This window comes from Alosa alosa, chromosome 19 (assembly GCF_017589495.1).
Source record: "Alosa alosa isolate M-15738 ecotype Scorff River chromosome 19, AALO_Geno_1.1, whole genome shotgun sequence".
NCBI lineage: Eukaryota > Metazoa > Chordata > Actinopteri > Clupeiformes > Clupeidae > Alosa > Alosa alosa.
Genome location: NC_063207.1, coordinates 5,157,897 through 5,172,052, shown reverse-complemented (window position 1 = coordinate 5,172,052; position 14,156 = coordinate 5,157,897). Strand labels below are relative to the sequence as shown.

At 48.9% G+C, this 14,156-nt stretch overlaps 1 protein-coding gene across 1 annotated transcript in view; it reads left to right on the top strand.

Annotated features, from left to right (window-relative positions):
• efcab11 (EF-hand calcium binding domain 11) overlaps nucleotides 1-8,121 on the top strand; it is a 75,828-nt gene extending 67,707 nt beyond the window's left edge. The window contains exon 6 of the mRNA XM_048228870.1: nucleotides 7,225-8,121. Coding sequence (XP_048084827.1) covers nucleotides 7,225-7,306 — 82 coding nt within the window. The 3' untranslated portion in view covers nucleotides 7,307-8,121. The remainder of the gene's footprint in view (nucleotides 1-7,224) is intronic.
• The last annotated feature ends 6,035 nt before the right edge of the window (nucleotides 8,122-14,156 follow it).

Here is a 14,156-nt window from a genome sequence, read left to right as displayed (position 1 = left end):
TGTGGCATGGCCCCATGATCCCCCCCCATTAGCGGAAAGAGAGACTCATTGTGGCCATCAATCTCTCTGTGAACAGCGCTGGTGAGATCTAGCACAGCTGGGCAGCTGTTGATGGCTCGGCTGCCTCACCTTGTTTTGGGTGGAAAATGAGGCGAGTGAGCCCGCCACTCCTCTAACATGCTGGACGAATCTGGCTCGCTCACTCGATTTGCCCCCTGTGTGTGTGTGTGTGTGTGTGTGTGTGTGTATGTGTGTACTGAACATTATGTGTGTGTTTTGGGTTGAAAATGAGGCGAGCACGCCACTCCTTAATGTGTAGTAGGAATCAAGCACTCGCTCGATGGCCCCCCTATCAACACATCACATCGCTGTCTGGATCACTTAAGCCAGTTAGAGGCATGAGGGAGTGTGTGTGCGTGTATGTGTGTGTGTGTGTATGTGTGTGTGTGTGTGTGTGAAAGAGAGACAGAAGAAAGGTTTGTGTGTACCTGTGCCACACACTGGGCACTAGGCAGCATTTTTGTATTGATTGGCATGTGATATCTCCTAAGGTACGTGTACTGTGTGTGTTTCTGTACGTGTGTGTGTTCTGTATGTGTGTGTGTGTGTGAGTTTGTGTGTGTGTGTGTACTGTATGTGTATGTGTACCGTGTGTGTAATGGCGTTTATAGTGTTTGTCTTGTGTGTGTTTCAGTACTCCAGATGAGTGGATAGGTTCAGGATGTCAGCATGCAGGTCTCCCCTCCTCCCCCATGTACTGTAAGCCTCCTCAGCCCAGCTCATCCCCCTGCTCTAATGTACACTATAATACCCACGCTACCAGTGGATGACCTCCACCCCAGCCCAGTCTGCCTCCACCTGCTGTGGGTTAAACGCCCAAAGTCCCGCTCCTTAATCACCATACCTCCGCAATAATCTGGGATACCTCTGCAATAATCTGGGATGATACTGTATTCCGCCATAAACATGCATGTGGGAGGCGCGGGTCAGCGATTCATCCCTTTTTTTTTTAATTTAAGCAGCTTTGGGATTATGTATGTACGCGGCTACACAGCCCCGGGATTAGACGTATGGATTCTGGTGGCGGCCTGGGGCGTGGCGGCCTGACCCGCATCTTGTTGCTAGGCGCTGCAGGTAGCCACGGAGACAGGGAGGCAGCCATCTGTGACAGCAGCATCAATATCATGTCTGGGAGGCTGTGTGTGTGCATGTGAGTGTGTGTGTGTGAGTGTGTGTGTGTGTGTGTGTGTGTGTGTGTGTGTGTGTGTGTGTGTGTGTGTGTGTGTGGCGGGAGAGCTCTGTGGGCAAAGCCATTCCAACTCGCATTGCTGTACTCTCATTGATGCTTTTGGTAGGTTACCATGGCAGCAAGAGCGCAATCCCTTCTAATGGAAGTGATTTAGTTCATATAAAAAAGGGGTGGGTCAGGGGGAGCTGTAGCATCTCTCCCACTGCGAGGCAGTTTTCCATCAATCAGGTGTGTGTGTGCGTGTGTCTGTGTGTATGGGAGTGTGTGTGTGTGTGTGTGTGTTATATGTGTATGTGTGTGTGTGTGTGTGTGTGTGTTATATGTGTATGTGTGTGTGTGTGTGTGTTATATGTGTATGTGTGTGTGTGTGTATGTGTGTGTATGTGTGTGTGTGTGTGTGTGTCCTGCGATGAGAGATTGACCAGGAGGTGAGTAGGCAAGAGTGAGGAGGCATACAGTAGAGTGCTCTGTCTGTCACTGAGAAGCTTTTCGTCAGCAGACTCAATTAAGAGACCAGGGAAGGCTGAGCTGTCTCTCTCCCTCTCTCTCTCTGTCCCTCCCTCTCTCTCTCTCTCTGTCTCTGCACATCTCTCTCTTTTTTTCTCTCTATGTGTGTGTGTGTACGTATGGACATTTCAGTTCCACTGTGTTTATATAGCCCATCAGCAATTACTATTTTCTCAGTGTGCTTCACCGAACCCATATCATATTCCATATATGTATTCTTTTCCTATACCTCATATCATACCGATATCCTCATTTCATATGTGTGTATTGTGCATGTCCTCTGGCTCTTCCGCTGTGTGTGTAGGGGGAGGCCTGAGGACAGATGACTGGCCAGGGGAAAACACACTCCTCCACACTCCTCCCAGCGTGTGTGTGTTTTCGCCTCGTCAGGACTGGAGCCTCGGCCGTGGCGATGTCCCAGTGACAGTGACAGAGTGGCCTCCGCCTTGGGTTCTTCCTCTCTCTCTCTCTCTCTCTCTCTCTCTCTTTCTCTCTTTTGTTTCCATCTCTCTCCCTCTGTTACAGTAGGGCCCCTGAATACATATATATAGAGACAGGAGAGAGAGAGAGAGAGAGAGAGAGAAACAAGAGAATGAAGGATGGAGAGAGAGAGAGAGAAACAAGAGAATGAAGGATGGCAAGCAGGTGAAAACACATTCAAATAAATAAATGGCATCTGAGCCACTGGTGCAGCATGATGATGTCATCAGCCACTTCCTGGCGCGGTCTCCTGGGAGCATGTGGCGATGGACGCCTCTGCCAGGGTTCCCCCCGGTGCGTGTGTGTGTGTGTGTGTGTGAGAGACGCGTAGCGGTTGGGAGGCGGTGTTTATCACAGTTAGCCCTGTCCAACACATGTCAGCTCAGTAGGAAGCGGCGGCTGCTCTTTCTCCTGCTCTCCCGCCATTCCTCATCAATTTAGCCCAAAACCAATCGGCTGTGACTAAGCACCGAGCTGCTTATCTGTGTCCCGCCCCCACACTCTCCCCACATCTCCCTGCTGTCTTCAAGAGATGCTAAAGACTCCAAATGAAACAAACTGCTGTGTGTGTGTGTGTGTTGTACTTAGCGCGCCGTCAGGCGTCCAGTTTTGGCCGCCGGGGTGCCGATCCACAGAGTCGCCACGCTGGTCTTTTGCGTGTTGTTGACGAGCTGAGTGTCGCGCACCAAACACAGCTGCCCTCAAGGCATACGCGGTGGTGTGTGAGTGACATAGCGTCCCAAAGACCCAGTCACATGCCATTATTCTGATTACGACGCCACTCCAGCTATGACAATATGCCAATTAGGAGATCTGTACGGCTGGCTGGGCGCTCAGTGTGGCGCCGACCTCCGACAGCAATCCTGTGCGGTGCGCTGACAACTGTGAGAGCTAGGAAACCTCTGGAAACGATCTGTTAGAATCAAATACACAGAGGAGTCCCACTTGTCATGTATAACACTTGCATGATCCATCTGTGGTAAAGAGCTTGCATACATTTCTTACTAAAATGGCGATTTGCCCTTCAGCATGAAAGGAAGAAGAGGTCAACATATGTTAAACAGGGTGATTGTTATTTTAAATGCTGTATAAATATGTAAATACAAGCTTTTTTCCATATGGAGAGGCAAGCCTGTGCTGGTTAGATAGCTACAGAACTATGAGGGGCAATTATCAGACTTTGATAAGTGAGATGCTGCCCTTTAACCCAGAGATGCAGAAACAGACATGGAGGCTCACCTGGTCTCAGCTTAGGAGGGACAAGCGGAGAACCTGCCTATGACTACGAGGTGCCACTCTGTCACGCTAGATGCCCAAGGCTACCATGGGTCCAGCCGGTCCTGACGACGGTTGAGTGGCAGCAGTGGCCCACACAGCAGTCTTGGTGTGATTGCTACGTGAAAAGAGGAGAGACCGACAGGAGCAGCTTGAGTGAGCAGCTCATTCCCCCTGGTATGGTAGTTTCCCCCCTGGTATGGTAGTTTCCCCCTGGTATGGTAGTTTCCCCCCTGGTATGGTAGTTTTCCCCCTGGTATGGTAGTTTCCCCCCTGGTATGATAGTTTCCCCCCTGGTATGGTAGTTTTCCCCCTGGTATGGTAGTTAAGAAACGCTCCAGGACGGCTGTCCGTTCTTTACTCTTGGCCCCGTTCTTCATGTCCCTATTCTGACATAACACTCTCCGGTTTGATGCCTTACTTCACAGCTGGCGTCGCCTGAGTCAGCCAGGCACAGCAGCGATATGCAAGGTGCTCGACTCGGCTGGAGAGCTTAATTAGATTGTCATTGTGCGTAGCCATCTTGGCACGCGTGATTATGTTAAGCTTAATCAGGCCGTGATGGCTAGCGTGTGGTAATGGCCCAGGCATCTGCTCTGCGGGCACTTCAGGAGTGGACACTGGGGGCTTTAAGTGGTTGCCTTTATTTGGTTAATTGACACATGTGTGTGTGTGGTGCGGGTTCCTACAGGCTTCCTTACACACAGGCCACACTGAGTGACAAGAGACACAGCTTCCCTGGTTAGTTAGTCTCCTGTCCTCCTCTCCTGGTAGCCTCACTCCTCAGCCTGTCTCTCTCTCTCTCTCTTTGCTCTCTCTCCCTTTCGTTCTCTTTCTCTGTCTTCTTTCCTCTCTCTCTCTCTCTCTCTCTCTACCTTAGTCTATCTCAAGCTTTCTCTCTTATTTTCCCTACCTCCTTGTCCCTTGCTTCTCATTTTCTCTCTCTTTCTCTCTTTCTCTCCTCTCTCCCTCTCTCCCAGACTCTTTCTCGCTCTGCTGGAGAATGCTGTGTCTAGGGAGAACCCAGCGAGGACTTCTGGGAGGAAGCTGTGAGAGTAGTGGTGAAGAGGTTTCGTGGCGTGTGTGTAAGTGTGTGTGTGTGTCTGTGTGTGTGTGTGTGTGTAAATGTGTGTGTGCTGTCGAGGGGCGTGGAGGATGTCTCGGCGGTCCTCCTCTGTGGGGAGGAGGGCATTAGAATGTAATTAGATCGGCATGGCACCTCCTCCTCCTCCTCCTCCTCCTCCACCTCCTCCACCTCCTCCTCACCTCCTCCAGAGTGTGGTGCATCTGCACGGAACGCCGGGGTGTTATTTTCCACTGGCTGCCCGCTTAATGTTGTTTTAATTCTCCTCCCTGTTGCGCCTGCAGTTCCCTCGCATCTGCCATGTTTGCACACGCTCAGTCTCCTTCTCCGCGCCCTAATAGAGAAATCACAGCAAGCCGGAGAGGAACACACACACACACACACACACACACACACACACACACACACACACACACCATACCTCATTTCTTCCATCAATTCCCTCATGCGTTTCCAATATTTGCTCCATCATCGGATCTTCCTCACAGACTGCGGGGTGAGTGGAGTCGGGGTGACAAAGTGTTTTCTCATCAGAACTTTGTTCCTCCCCATGCCAGAGCGGCCAAGACTTTGTTATCGCGGCGTTTAAGGGCGATCATTGTTCTGTTTCGCCGCTGCCTTTCGTGTGGCGCCTGCTCCTCCTTAGCGGTGCCGACCCGGTGTCGACCAGTGTACCGCCCGCCGCGGCTTATCTGTTTGCATGATACTGTTTTGACATTACTTGGCTGGCGGCTGCGAAAGTCACTGAACAGGAGGTAATAAATTCCACTTGAGCAAAATGGGCTTTTTTCGCTCTTTTATCTCCTCGAGTTGGAGAGAAGGGCGCGGATTGTCAGCGGCTCCGTAATGTCTTGCCTGCCTTCCGTCGACACGATTCAATTTGCAGCGGTGTGGCGTAGTCTTTGCCCGGCCCCATTCCTCTCCCCCCCAACATCCACCCATGCCATCAAGCACAGAGCACACAAAGCAAGTGGGCAAAGCTATTGCGATTGTGTGTGTGTGTGTGTACCCATGAGTGTCAAATGTGTGTGTGAGTGCGTTTTTGTGTTTATTCTGTATGTGTGTATGTGTGTGTCTTTGAATATGTGCACGATAGATATGAAACAGGTCAACAGAAATGGCATAGAGGAATTGGCACAGCTATCATAGTATAGCAAATTTGATCAGCCTCTCAACTAAACTGTTTTTGACTCAAGGACTTTGCTGCATATTTTCGAGTGCCTTCTCCTTTCCTTCTGAAAGGACAAAAAGCCCTTTGAGGCGCAGATCAATTCTACATGAGCAAGCACTGTTTACTCAGTGCACAGTGTGTTGTGTGGACTGCGCTGATTGCCTGAGTCCGTGTTTGAGTAGCGGAGGGAGTCTGGCTGGTCGAGATGTGGTCAGTCTGTCGGTCGGTCAGTTGGTGGAGGCCAGCGGCCTCACAGGGTATCCTAAACTGTACGTATACACACCGACGCCACATTTGAGCTGCAAAAGATACAGGAAGTCATTAATTTTCAATGGAAGCCGGCTTCTCTCAGCTGCCAGAAGCGGCTTTGGGCATCTCGAGCGACTTGAGCGTCCAGCAGTAAGTTGAAATTTGGTGAGCTATGACGCGGTTCAGCGGCAAACAACAAGCAACATAGAATGCTGCCACGTCAGAGTGGCCAAAGCACCAAAAGCTTCCCCGTACTTTTTGACAAGCGTCCTTGACAGGGCCGCTTTTGCATTAGAGAGCATCCAAGGTCGGTGACCTTCTGCTCCTATACAGGTGAAGATTAGCCTCTGAACATTACACTGTTGAGACTGAGCAGGAGAGACATACTAACCTATTCATTTATCATTTATACAGACCTTACTGCTCTGTAACTGACCCTAGGCAGATGGGTCAGGCCCTTGAGTCGTGGATCTGCTGGAGGTTTCCTCCTGTATCTCCAGTTCTAGGGAGTTTTTCCTTGCCCCTGTTACTCATGGGCTCTCTCTGAATGTTTAACACCATGAGACATGTGTAAAGTTTTGGCGCTCTATAAGTTAAATTAAATTGAAATTTAATTGAAATTATGATTGCCTTCATTGAGCATATTGAACAATACTCCCGCAGACTCAGTGAAATTTCACACTAAAGGTCACGTAAGGCCACATTCTCCACAGTCCACTGCTTCATGTAGCTGAGTACAGCCCTTTTCTTTGATCCTGAGTGTTTGATTCAGAAACCTGAAGAGCTAAAAGGCTCTGGCTGTGGGTGTAGAAGCCATGTTTTATTGGAATTGACAACTGTAATGTTCAGTCTTTGAGTGTCTGACAGTTACAGAAGAGCTGTCATATTTAAGTAACGATGGATTTGGCCTGGAGTGTGTGAATTTGATGTGGGGTGCACAGATAGAATCAAATATTCTCTGAGCTGCAGCCTCAGTAGTGAGCACTGTGCTGTCTCTCACTTTGTTGACTTTCAAGACAGTGTTCTGTGCGGAGCAGCTCAGAGCATTTTTTTGTTTCTACTCTGTATCAAATCTGTGTGATTAATCTTTAATGAGTGACGGGGAGAGATGTCCATACTGTACAAGCTTTAACGTAACTGGCGTTTATTTCATCACAGCTTTATGTTTCTAATACTCTGCTACTGCACTGATCTCCTCTTCTCCGACAGACATGTGGACAAGGACTCGGACGGCTTTGTGAGCTTCAAGGACTTTGAAAATGTCATCAGCTACGGGCAGGCAAACAGCTGAGGCGTCGCAGGCCTGACTCTGAGCCAGCAGAGACGACCATCGCACCACAACAATCACTGCTAGTGGACTCTCGGGCCATCGCACCACAACTGCCATCGCTAGTGGGCTCGCTAGTGGACAGTGCTGATGTTTCCATCGCCTTTCTTCCCTATCGCTGCATACACGTAAATGGGAGAGAGATGTAAGTGTCCCGAGTGCTCCGACTCCCGGGGCACGATGATGACCTCTGATGTGTTTATCGATCCCGTCGCGTCGGACTCCTGGAATGTAATGGAGACACTTGCGTGGCCATTGTGTTGCCGCCTCACAAACTGCATTAAGCCCAGACGCAATCTGCCCCCGTCTCATCTCGTGAGCCGAGGGGAGAAAAGAGGCCGTGTTCTCGTGTCTCTTCCGCTCTGTGATGCATTTCAGGCTGTTCTCTCCAGACCGCGTTTACGGGGGGACCTTTGTGGTGTGTCTGCTTTTTTCGTCGCTTGAAACCCATTAAGCGTCACGTCGAGCCTTGATGTCTTTTAATCCCCGCGACTAAATCCACTTCCACAAGAAAAACCAACTGCCAGTGCACGGCAACAGAAAAAAAAATACCCAATAGTGAACAATAGTAATCAGATTGGGCGTTTTAATGAGTTTCTCTAGGTGGAAAACGGGCAGGTATAGATTCGCACTGAACAGCATGAGAAACATGGACTTCCGGGGGATTTTCTGTGGGTCTTCTTGTTGCACATGATTACGGAACTGTAAATACTTGTTTGTGTTTTGAGAGATTTGCTGCACTCCCGTTGGAATAAAGATTAATTTGTTTTTGTAATCAGTCTCCAGTCCTCATCTGTATGATGCAGAGCAGGCACGCACACACACACACACACACACACACACACACACACACTTACACACACACACACACACACACACACACACACACACAAACAGATATACACACAACAAGCATTAAGCTCGCACACACACACAAACAGATGCACACACACACACACACACACACACACACACACACAACACACACACACACACACAGACACACACAAGCAATACACACACACACACACACACACACGTGCCTTCCAGCAGCAAATCCATCAGGGGGCTCAGAAGGCTGTGAATGAGGAAATGGACTTTGAGGAAAGCCCCAACTGGAGCCGCCTGTGGGCCAGGACCGGGCCGCACCTGGTACTGGCCCTCCTCAGGTCGGGGCTGCCTGCCTGCCTGCCTGCCACGGACAGCACTTATCTGAGAAGTAATCAAACACTTTTCAAATCAAATGCGTGCTTAATCCACGCGCAGGCTCATTTTCAGGAGCCAGCCCCGATCTCTCCAAATATGCACAGGGATGACCAGGCAGGCTCATCTTCACCTTCCCTCTTTGAAAGAAGATTAAGCAAGTCCCACCGTTCATCAGCACATTGCGCATGCTTGTGTGTGCGTGTGTTGTGTGTGTGTGTGTGTGTGCATGTCTGTGTGTGTGTGTTTGTGTGCATGTGTGTGGGTGCGTTTCTGTGTGTGCTCTTGGAAGACAACAGCAGTGAGCAGAGCCACGTGAGGTAAACATGGAACAATATTGGCAAAAGACTGCCTCCACACACACACACACACACACACACACACACACACACAACGACTGCCTCCACACACACACACACACACACACACATACAAACGACTGCCTCCACATACACACACACACACACACACACACACACACACACAAACACACCTCCTCCACACACACACACACACACACACACATTCACACACACAAACAAACGACTGCCTCCACACACACACACACACACACTGCCTTCAGCATCCTGCCAATGATGCCGTGCTGGAAGCATTCATCATTCAGAGCTGAAGCAAACACAAATATCAAACACAAATATGGTCCCTCATAAAGGCTGTGTGTCATACCAACTGCTTGGCCACTGCATAATGCCGAGACGATCGATTCTTCCAGGGCGATTGAGTCATCATCGTTTGCCTTGAGGAGAAGAGTGGCGTCACAGGCAGCCCAGGAGGAGAGGATGCTGTTCCTAGGAGACAGACAGCCCAGGAGGAGAGGATGCTGTTCCTAGGAGACAGCGTGGAGACAGGGGCCTGTTAGTGGGACTGCTCAGGAGCCATGACAGGATCCTCATTATCAGTTCTGATCAAATGTGTGTGTGTGTCATGTAGGAGGAAGAGTGTGTCTGTGTGTGTGTGTCTGTGTGTGTTTGTGTGTGTGTGTGTGTTTGAGGTGATGAATCATCTGCAGGCCTGTACCAACCTCAATGTAAGCATGATCTTACCTAAGGAATTATTGCTGTAACTGTGTGTGTGTGTGTGTGTGTGTGTATGTGTGTGTGTGTTTTGAAGTGCCCTAAATTAAGATATACACCCACTACTCTTTCCTCATTCAGCAGCTGTTTACACCTGCAGGGAAATAAACACCATACAAGCCAGACAGAGAGAGAGCAAGAAAAAGGGAGAGAGAGAGATGGGGGGAGGGAGAAAGCGAGAGAGGAGAGGGAGAGTGTGTGAAAGACAAGAGGAGAGAGAGGGAGAAGGAGGCAGAGAGGAGGAGGGGTAGATAGAGAGGGAGAACATGTAGAGGATGAAATCTCATTAATCAGCCCTGGCAGATACAAATGAGGGACCTTGCTCTCTGCTCTACCTACGCGCTGATACAGAGTGTCGCTACAGACTTCTCTGGCTCTGCCAGGGCTGCAAAGAACTCTCCTTTCTCTTTTTCTTTTCTTTTGTTCTTTCTTTCTTTTCTTTCTTTCTTTTCCTGTCTTTTTTTCTATCTCCCTCTGTCCAGCACTGCAGTCACTCTTAGTCGAGTCACAGACATGTCCCTTCCACTTGATGTTGGGAGATGTGGTGTGTGGTGTGTGTGTGTGGTGTGTGTGTGGGGTGTGACCCTGTGGTGTGTGTGGCAGTGAGCTGAAGAGATCAGTCAAACCTGTGGTGTATGTGTGTGTGTGTGTGTGTGTGTGTGTGTGTGGTGTTGTGGGAAAGTGAGGGCATATAAAGAGGCATCCAGACCTCAAGCAACCTGTCAGGGCCGTGGGAGGTGTGTGTGTGTGTGTGTTTATGTGTGTCTGTGTGTCTCTATGTGTGTGTGTGTCTCTATTTGTGTGTGTGTTTGTGTGTGTGTCTGCGTGTGTGTATGTGTGTGTGTGTGTGAGTGGTGGGCAGGGTGGTGGGGTTGTGGGGGTGGTACCTGGCAGGTGGGCCTGCCTCTCTGTAGTGTGGTTGTTGGGTGGCGAGGGCGAGTTAACATGGATCTCACATACCGCCTGCGCTATCCTTGATGGGATATTTATGTTGGCTAACGCTGCATGGGCGAGCCTGGCCAGGGGGGACGGGGCAGCAAGGAGGGTCCGCATCAGGGAGAGGAGAGGAGAGGAGAGGAGAGGGAGCGGGAGGAGAGGAGAGGAGAGGAGAGGAGAGAAGAGGAGAGGAGAGGAGAGGAGAGGGAGAAGAGGAGAGGAGCCGGGGGAGGGAGGGGAGAGGAGAAGAGAGGAGAGGAGAGGGAGGAGAGGAGGAGAGGGAGAGGAGAGGGAGGGGGAGAGGAGAGGAGAGGAGAGGGGAGAAGAGGAGAGGAGCGGAGGGGAGGAGGGGAGAGGAGAAGAGAGGAGAGGAGAGGGGAGGAGAGGAGGAGAGGAGAGGAGCGGGGGAGAGGAGAGGAGAGGAGAGAAGAGGAGAGGAGAGAGGAGAGAAGAGGGGAGAGGAGAGGAGCGGAGGGGAGAGGAGAAGAGAGGAGAGGAGAGGGAGGAGAGGAGGAGAGGAGAGGAGAGGAGAGGAGAGGAGAGGAGAGGAGAGGGGAGGAGCAGGGAGGCTCATATCACCCAAAAACACTTACAGTGTCATTCACTGCCACTAATTCACTAACCGCAGCATTAAATCCCAGTGAATTGGTAAATGTGTAATTTAAATATGTGATGTATTATTCATGGTTTAATATGTACAGTAGAACTGTTGGTATGCCTCTCTCACTATGTCAGTCTTTTGTGCAGTGCCATGCTTCACTTTACAAGAACTATCATGCCTATTTTAAATTTCTTAATTCCTTCTATCCTTCTACAATATAATGCATTCAATGTGACCTGTGTATTGTTTAATTTAATGTTGAATTTGGGTAAATTAGACATTGTTTATAGTCCTGATTGTCCTTTTTCCATAAAAGATTAAATGTCAGCATGTATCGGCATGTGTTCATTTGAACACCATCAGTACGCAGTGAGCTGTCTCCTCTCTCATCTTGGGCCTTTTTCTCTCTGTTAACAGCCTGTGCCATCTGCCAAAGGATCAGCTGCAGTTTGTCAAAGCAGTGAGCCAGTAACAATGCATTCTGGGAAATCCTCCCTCGTGAACCAAGTCAGTGCCGTTTGAAAAAACTGTCCCCCATTGAGCCAGCAGCACATTTGAGAAACAGCCCTCCAGTGATCTGACATCACTGCAGTTTTTGTTTTGAATCATCCTCAGTCAGCCCGCCTCGCTGCAGTTGCTGAAACCGTTCCCCAATAAACCAACATCAGCGCAGTTTGAAAAGCCATTTCCAGCGAACCAACATCAGTCCAGTTTGACTAGCTACAGTATTCCCAGTCAACTAACTCAAGGCTAGTTGTCACTGATAAATGCAAAGTGGAAAGGCAAGTTCAGAGGCGCTGTGAGCATATTGATTTTCCTATGGGGAGCCTATTAAACATGATTTATGGTTAGTTTTCTTCTTCTCCTCTGCCTTAAGCTGCGTTTGCCACACACGGGCTTCAGCGTAATGGAGGGACTGAGGGCCGTGGCACACGCACTGATTTACACGTGCGGGCCGCAGAACGCTTGCACACAGCACTGCTCTGCTGCACTGGGTTGCCACAACAGTCTGGTCTGACCATTGTTGTATGTGCGAGCGTGATGTACTTGCCTGGCTTGCAGCACTTTAGCCGTCCAGTTTCTCTGTGTGGGAAAGAGCATGGACGCCACCAGGGCACCAGCCGTCTCGGCACTTACAATTTTAATTTCAACAAATGCTGTGCACGAGGTTTTCCCCAAGTACTGCCATCAGGGGGGGCAGTAGCTATTGTTATTGTTAGCTACATTAGCCTCTTTAGCTAACCAGCTCGAAAACAAAACTTTACATTGTCTTGTATGCATGCACAGCAAGACCAGGTAATGCATAAATAGGTGACCGTATTAAAGCAGTAATATATTGAAGTTTGTAGTAAAGTCGACATTAAATCGACCAGCGTAGTACAAACACAAAGAAAATACATCTCAACGTAATCAATTACGGGCGCGGCCATCTTAGTTTGTCAACTCGGACGTTCAGCTCAGTGCACTCTCAGGAGCTCCGAGGTGGACAGTTGAAATTACGACCGAAAGGGGGCGTGTCTCGGTGAAATGTCGCGAGATAGCTGGGAGATTTACACTTTCCAACTCGGGCGGGGGATTTCTGATACAAATGGATAGAGCCATTAAAAGGTTGGGCCGTATATCTGAACAACGTAAGCGGCATTATGTAAATGAGCTCGTGTCTGAACGAAGCGAAGAACATGCGGAGACTCTGTTCATGTGCGCGTTCAACCTGTTCAACCTGTTCAACAAGACGGCGATTCTGTTCATGTGCGCGTTCAACCACATTCAACCTGTTCAACAAGACGGCGATTCTGTTAATGTGCGTGGGTGTCGTTCACACATATGACCGTAGAATGTCAGCATCATATCTGAATCACCCGAGGGTCGGACCTCCGTTTGACAAAGCTCCGCATATACTCCGTAGGTTCTATCTGAAAGCAGCTTGTGTGTGTGTGTGTGTGTGTGTGTGTGTGTGTATTTCTTTGTTCTTGTTACCTTTACATTTCTGTTCTTCAGTGGATGGAACATAGTAAGGCTATGTGATGAGCGAAAATTAAACCAGAGCTTCTGTGTGTGTGTGTGTGTGTGTGTGTTTGTGTGTGTGTGTGTGTGTATGTGTGTGTGCGTTGACACGCATGAGTGCGTGTGTGTGTGTCTGTCTGTTTCTGTGTGTGTGCGTTGGATGCGCACAATAGGAGAGGCGAATGAGGCGACTGCTCTAACGAGAGACGCATATTTTATTTATTCTTGCCCTGGAACGCTAATCCATTAGCACGCGCGTGGCGCGAGGGAACGCTCTCGTTCAACATGGAGCAGAGAGAGAACTGGTCCTGCAACATTTATAAACCTGTTTGCACAGACATGCGGCCCAGAGAAGCCTGCAGTACCAGCAGTGGCGGTTCTAGGATTTTTCTGAGACAGGGGCCACAAAGGGGCCACATCATACACTGAGGGGCCAAGAACCGGTCAACATCCATACACAGAAAATCCCTTGTTCAGTAAGTCAGTTGTGTAGTCTATGTGATATGCAGGACTATGCAGTATACCCACTTAAAAAGCATCACCATCTCAGTATACCCACTTAAAATAGGCAAGGAAAGGTATTAACATTTGGGGTTGATCACAGTATACCCACTACAGCTAACTAGACTACACCACAGCAGTAAGGTGCATATATTTCATCAGTCAATACTTTTTCTAAAAAACTAAAAAGCCAATATAAATCTTTTCCCATTTATTTATAATGTGCATTGAAAACACAATATATAAAACTAAAATATAAGACTAAAAATATTGATATTTTTACAAAAATCATACATCATATTTGTAAATCATATTCATTTTTGAATTGGATTTTAAACATAAGAAAACCATACATCATATTTGTACAATCATATTTTACATTTTTTTGTTCAATTGGACAAGTTTTACTTCAACTCTTTCCCCTTTTTGTTGATAAGAGAAACCACCTTCACTGCCAGTTTGCATACATTTAAAC